General features: G+C 37.5%; 2 protein-coding genes across 2 annotated transcripts; one reads left to right on the top strand and one right to left on the bottom strand.

Moving 5' to 3' along the window:
• Positions 1-377: 377 nt before the first annotated feature.
• LOC103315892 (activating signal cointegrator 1 complex subunit 2 homolog) lies at positions 378-1,709 on the top strand. The gene is made up of 3 exons (XM_031933058.1): positions 378-519; positions 603-808; positions 882-1,709. The coding sequence occupies exons 1-3, from the start codon at positions 378-380 to the stop codon at positions 1,593-1,595; spliced, it is 1,062 nt and encodes a 353-aa protein (XP_031788918.1). The 3' UTR covers positions 1,596-1,709.
• A 1,000-nt stretch (positions 1,710-2,709) lies between these two features.
• On the bottom strand, positions 2,710-5,039 carry LOC116417911. Its single transcript, XM_031933065.1, has 2 exons — positions 3,050-5,039; positions 2,710-2,969 (listed from the first exon to the last, which is right to left on the bottom strand). The coding sequence occupies exons 1-2, from the start codon at positions 3,457-3,459 to the stop codon at positions 2,747-2,749; spliced, it is 633 nt and encodes a 210-aa protein (XP_031788925.1). The 5' UTR covers positions 3,460-5,039; the 3' UTR covers positions 2,710-2,746.
• Positions 5,040-7,296: the final 2,257 nt, after the last annotated feature.

Consider the following 7,296-nt stretch of genomic DNA (forward strand, 5'->3'; position numbering starts at 1 on the left):
AGGATTTTGAATTTTCACATAGATGTCGGATACTTGCTGAAGACTCTCGCATGAAAATTTAAGATACGGACAGTCAACAATGATCGCTCTCTATCTCTCTCTCTCTCTCCAAGAAAGTGTAGGTGTGTACTCGAGTGATTGAGGGATGGTCAAATTTTGCTGAGAGGGAGGAGATTTTGAAAATTCCGGTGGGAAGTGTCTAAGGGAGGTTCTATGAGAAGAAAGTAGAAATTTTTCGCAAATCGAAGGACTTTTGGTAATTTAAGTGGAAAGGGAAGCTTCGCTGTCCACCCTATTTAAGGACGGTGCATGCTTCGTCAGTCACTCTTCGTCACTCTTCGTTTTCAAGTTCATTCTTCAATTCAAAGTGTGAGAAGATGGAAGGAATCAACGACAGCATGAAGGCAGCTTTTGAGAAGGTCAACGGCTATAGAACAATTGTCCATCTCTTTAATGTGGCGTGGCAGTTGATGTCCTGGACATCGAATGGAATTAATGATGATTCCATTTTGAGAAAGTGTGTGTTATTTTTTTTTACATTAGTTTAGATTTTATTTGTATAACATTTTTTTAAATTTAATTATTTTTGTTATATTCTTCAGCTCTACCAGCTGAGTTAACTACTGCGATGAAGCAGCTGAATGAGGGTGCGCTCACCTCACCAGAGTCGCAACAACAGCAGCAACTTCCGTCGATTGGTGTGATGCAGCAGATGTTTAAAAGTATATCATCCTTATCAGAGATGCACCATCAGCAGCAGCTTCCACAGGAGCAAAACTCGCAGCAACAAGCAGCAGTCGCAGCAGAAGTCGCATCCGCAGCCACAGCCGCAGCAAAAGCCACAACCGTAGCCAAAGCCGCAGCCAAAGCCGCAGCCATAGCCAAAGCCAAAGCCAAAGCCAGAACCACAGCAGAAGCCAAAGCCGCAACCGCAGCCAGAACCTCAGCAGAAGCGAAAGCAGCAGTCGCAGCCAAAGCCGCAGCAGAAGCCAAAGCAGCAGAAGCCGCAACCACAGCCAAAGCCGCAGCAGAAGTCAAAGCAGCAGAAGCCGCAACCACAGCCAAAGCCGCAGCAGAAGCCAAAGCAGCAGAAGCCGCAACCACAGCCAAAGCCGCAGCAGAAGCCAAAGCAGCAGTCGCAGCCAAAGCCACAGCAGAAGCCAAAGCATCAGAAGCCGCAACCACAGCAGAAGCCAAAACATCAGAAGCCGCAACCACAGCAGAAGCCAAAGCAGCAGAAGCCAAAGCAGCAGAAGCCGCATCCGCAGCCAAAGTCGCAGCCACAGCACCGGCTAGGAAACCACTCAGGGACCCTCGCTCTCCGCCGGCAGCCAAAAGTGATCGCCCTTCTACGTCTGCGAAAACCGAACGTTCGTCCTCATCAAGCGATCGCAATCGCTCGTCTTCGAAAAGCGATCGCAATCACTCGTCATCAAAAAGCGATCGCCATCACTCGTCATCAAAAAAAAGCGATCGCCATCGGTCATCTTCGAGAAACGAGCGCCATCGCTCATCTTCGAGAAACGACCGCACTTCTGTATCGAGCGATCACCACACAAGTACGGCAAGCACGAGGGCTGATTGCCAAGCGTTGAATACATCTGTTTGCGCTGTTGAGCATTTACAGCCTCCTCTACGATCCGTAATAGCATCCAAGGGGATTAGGCTATCACAATCTTCAAGGGCGAGATCAAGCTCGCGTTCAGGCTCAAGCTCAAGTACAGGCTCAAGCTCGAGTTCAGGCTCAAGCTCGAGTTCTGACTCAAGCTCGAGTTCTGGCTCGAGCACTAGCTCGGGATCCAGGTCGGGATGTGGCTCTGACAAAAGTTCAAGAAAGAGGAAATCTGATGGTTAGTTATAAAAAAAAAATTTATTTTTTTCAAAAAATAATAATACATATTTTTTCTTTAATTGCAGATGAAGCAATCAATGGTATAGGTGGTAAAAGGATGACATTCACATCATCTTAAGAGAGCGAAAAATCAGGTAAGATAATTTTTTTTTCATTCATTTCATTTCATTTTTTATGATAATATATACATTAATTTTTGTTTTTTTTGTTTGTTATTGCAGCAGAAAAGAAGGAACAGAGAAAACTTTCGTTGTCTTTAAAAAAGACTGATTTACCACCACCATCTGCGCGACAGCAGCCATCACCACAGCCTCTCTATCATGCAGATCAGCCGATGCCACTTCAGCATCAAGCAGATCAACCGATGCCACTTCAGCATCAACAAGAACAGCAAATGGCACTACAGCAATGAGCACGACCGCGTATATTGCAAGACGAAATGCTCAACGATCCGCTTCAAATATGCGAAAAATCTGAATGATATTTTTCAATAAATTTTTTGTAATAAATTTTTGATATGATAAATGTAAAAAAATAAAAATAAATAAACATAATTTTCCACTAATATTTTGTGTTTCCTGCTTGATTAAACATTATTCCTTTTAGAAATTTATATTATAACGCATGTTTACTGTCGTTGATCGCGCGTTACAACCAGGGCCAGAAGGGTCCTGTTTATTATAATTAGAAACGTCGGACATGCAGAAGGCATGGCTCAGCCGACTCACGCGGGCACGGATTTACCTATGCCATCTGACACATTGTCACGTCTTGACAGCAGCGTGCGAGTAGGTGGCAACAACGTACGTTTCCGAATATATATAAGGTTGATAAGGGAATAAAACATAAAACATTCATTTATTAAAATCATTTTTTATTTAGTTAAGCTGATTTCTAGTATAAGCAAATACATTTTGAATTTTGATTATCCACCGTATCTAAACTGAATCGATCATCTAAATAATCGAGTAGCCAGGTTCGTATTGCAATAACGTTTCGAACAGCACACATAGGCACTCTTCTAATGCAGAGATCGTGATTAAAGCAGACGAACTGCTTATCATATATTATTTTTTCAAACGATGGACAGCCAAAATTTTCGACGTTTGTGATTGATCTGAAAAAATAAATAGAAGAATGTGTGAGGGATTTTTTTAATGTGAAAGTTTAAATAAATTTATTATATTTGCAACTTACAAATCGGGCAATAAATTTTTTATCCATTCTGCTTTCTGCTTTCCTTTGACGAATAATTTTGTGACTCCTTGCGTACATATTTCTAAAATTTTATGAAGACGGTGATATGGAATATCTCCAGAATCCCATTCTATGCTGTGATGGCTCTTTCCAATCCAGTGAGTCATACATTTTTCTTCCTCTGTTAGTTCATCCCGTGGTAATGGAGGTTTAAAGAGATACGCAGTCGGTAAAGCAGTTATACTCAAATTGAGAAAACTGATTTCCTTGAAAATAAAAGTATCGACGGCAATTCTTTGAAAACCTTGAATGTCACAGAGATAAACTTTTTCTTCTTCTTGACATTGCAATATTGTATTTCTAAACAATATATTATATTCACTTGAACTTCTATCAATCACGCTAGTCATCTTGCTATTTAGTAAGAAATGATCTGAGCTAGACTCTTACTCTCTGTTTTTATAATACATAACTCCGCCTCTGGCTTATCTAGGATTTTAAAAGTCGATTTTGGATTGGATGAAAAGAAAGAAAATGCATCCCCTCTCAAGAAAATCTTCGTTCTTATCTTATCTATGAGCTCTTCGTCCACACCATTGGTCTTTTCCGAGAAAATCTTTCTCTTAATCTTATCTACTAGCTCTTCGACTCTACCATTGATCCTTTGCGAGAATACCTTCTCTCCCTATTTAAGAGCGGGAGCATCTTCCTTGAACGATCACAGTTCGTCAGTTGCGTTTCCTTGATTTAAAGTGATAATTTTGTGCAAGTTCACGAATAATATTCTAGTCATATTTTAGTAAAAAGTAAAGATGAATTCGATGGATTTTTTTGAACGTCTTGTTGGCTTACTTCGTGACACCATACAAAGTAAAAATGATATGAGCGATGAAGATATTTATCATTGGCTGGACGTGTGTAATTCTACGATAAAGGAATTGAACGATAAAATTGATAAAGCGAATTTAACGCGAGGAGAAAAACAAAAGTGTCAAACTTGTTTAACACATTTGTCGTGCATACAAGTTGAATTCGAACAACACCTTCGGTGTGGAGGTATTTTACAAGCGGAGGAAGAAACTGAAGCTAGAGTAGAGTGGTGAGATGTGCAGTCAGCTTTTCAGAATAGAATTAGAAGTGGTGTGGTATTAAATATAAAACATGTTGATATTCTAAGTTTTTTAAACGATGCACAAAAGCTCTTTAATGATAAGGTAAAGAGCTGCTTAGATGAGTATAATGCAGTGAAAGTTAATTCTGACTTCATCGCCGAATTTTCTATGCAGAAAAGTGGAGAGGAAACAATGGACATTAAAAAGAATTAATTCGAAGTATCACCTTGTCATGTTACATCTGAGAAGAAGGATCAACATGTAAATTTGCTCTTGATTCAAGATTTTTACATAAACGAATATGAAGAAAATAATCGTGATGATGATGGAAGCTTACCTAAATACCACTATGTTTGGATTAAAAATATGTCCCGGCTTTTGTGTTCTCAATTATCTAAATCTCATATAAAATCTCACCATTGTGAAAGGTGTTTACAAGTATTTTACAATGAAGAAAGATTGGAATCTCACGAAAATAACTGTAAAAATTTGAATAGTTGCCGGATAAATCTGCCTGACTCTAAGAATAACATTCTTAAATTTGAAGATTATAGTAAGAGTGAAAAAGTGACTTTTGTTATTTATGCAGATTTTGAATGTATGTTAAAGCATACTGGAAATGAAAATGCTTTTCAACTGCATGAAGCGTACAGCATAGGCTACTATATAAAATGTAGCTATGATGATGGATTATCTAGCTATAAATCATACAGACAAGAAAATAGAGATGAAAAGACACCTGCAGAATGGTTTGTTCAAGAGCTGAAATCAATCGGGGAGCAGATTGATCTACTCTACAAAAATCTTAAACCATTAAAACTTTACAGACTTGGAAGAATTATCTTTTCGAAGGGCAACGATATGTCATATATGTCGAAAACCAATCCATGGTGATGAACTTGCAGTACGAGATACTATGAATTATTATGATTACTTTGAAAAATTGAATTTACTAAATTTTTTAGCCTAATTTTTTTCTTCAGTTTCAGAGGTGCAGCTCATAATTCATGTAATTTGAATTATAAGAATTCGAGATTTGTGCCAGTTATTTTTCATAACCTCAATTATGACACACACTTCATTTTGAATGAAATCGCTACTTCTATATTGATGAAAGGACGAGTTTCTCTGATACCTCATAATAAGGAAAAATATATTTCATTTACAAAGTACATTGATGAATTGGACATCAGTTTTAGATTTATAGATTCATGGCGTTTTTTACCATCATCATTGGAGAAAATTGCATCATATCTAGAGAACGTGCCGATAGCAGTAAATGAGTTTCGATCTGATGGCTTCACGGATGAAAAAATCAATCTTCTTAGACGCAAAGGCATATTTCCATATGATTTTGTTAATGAATTAGATAAACTAATGACATCAAAACTGCCAGAAAAAAATGAATTTTACAACAAATTAACAGATTCACATATTACTGAGAAAGATTACAATCATGCTGTTCAAGTCTGGAATATGTTTAATATAAAAACTTTAGGTGAATATTCTGATCTATACTTGAAAACGGATGTTTTATTATTGGCTGATGTTTTTGAAAGTTTTCGGGAGACATCTCTTAGAGTATATGATTTATGCGCTGCACATTTTTACACGACTCCTGGACTAACATTTTCAGCAGCTCTTAAAATGACAAAGGTGGAATTGGAGCTTCTTACAGATATTGACATGCTGATGTTTATTGAAGCAGGGATTCGAGGTGGAATAAGTCAATGTTGTAATCGGTATGCCAAGGCAAACAATCCATATATGGGACCTTCATATGATAAGGAGCAGAAAACAAAGACTCTCTTATATTTTGATATAAATAATCTTTATGATGGGCAATGGTACAACCTTTGCCAGTTGGAAAATTTAAATGGATAGAATATGAGACAAATACATGTTTTTTCAATACACCACCAGATTCTGACATAGGCTATTTTGCTGAAGTTGACTTAGAGTATCCTGAAGAAGTACACGATGATCATCGAGATCTCCCTTTTTGCGCAAAGCATCGTACACCACCTGGCTCTAAACAGAAGAAACTTCTAACTACTTTGAATGATAAGACAAGGTATGTAATTCATTATCGAGCACTGAAACAGGCGTTAGATAATGGACTTCGACTGAAAAGGTGCATAGAATTTTGAGTTTTGAGCAGAAGGCCTGGCTCAAACCATATGTCGACCTAAATACAGAGAAAAGAAAGCAGTCCAAGAATGAATTTGAAAAACTGTTTTATAAATTATTAATTAATGCTGTCTAAGGATCTCGCGTTGATGTGCGTTTAGTGAATAAATTTACAGGTCGATATGGAGCAGAAGCACGTATAGCTCAACCAAATTTTCATAGTTGTGCAATCTTTGATGAAAATTTAGTTGCTATTCAGCTAAAGAAGACAAGTATAACAATTAAGAAACCAATTTATGTTGGTCTCTGTATTCTCGATTTGTCAAAAACATTAGTATATGATTTTCATTATTCATATATGAAACAACGAGTAGGAGAAAAATGTAAACTTCTTTATACAGATACAGATAGTTTAATATACGAAGTTGCGGACATTGATATGTATCAAATAATGAAAGAAGATATACACAAGTTTGATACTTCTGATTATGATGAGAATAATCAGTTTGAAATTCCGCGTGTTAATAAAAAAGTTCCTGGATTGATGCAAGACGAATGCTGTGGCAAGATTATGACAGAGTTCATAGGTTTAAGAAGCAAAATGTATAGTATTGTGATTGATGGAGCTGAGACAGTGAAAAAAGCCAAAGGGATAAAATCCAATGTAGTAAAGAAATCAATCACATTCGAAGATTATCGAAAATGTCTTCAAGATCTTGTTATTATAAAACGTGAGCAGTGCAATATTCGTTCAAAATTACACATAGTCCATACTGAAAAACAAGAAAAAATTGCTCTAAGTCCTCACGATGATAAAAGATACTTATTACCTCATAGTACAGATACTTTGCCCTGGGGTCATTACAGAATTATGGAAGAACAGATGGCGCAAGCTGCAGTGCATGTAGAGGGGGAAGCGGAGGAGAGGGGATACAATGCAGCTAATGGCAATGAAGCAGAAGAAAAAAGAGAGGGAGAAAATGAGAGGGAGGATGAGGTAACCAT

This window comes from Nasonia vitripennis (genome assembly GCF_009193385.2).
Source record: "Nasonia vitripennis strain AsymCx chromosome 5 unlocalized genomic scaffold, Nvit_psr_1.1 chr5_random0005, whole genome shotgun sequence".
NCBI lineage: Eukaryota > Metazoa > Arthropoda > Insecta > Hymenoptera > Pteromalidae > Nasonia > Nasonia vitripennis.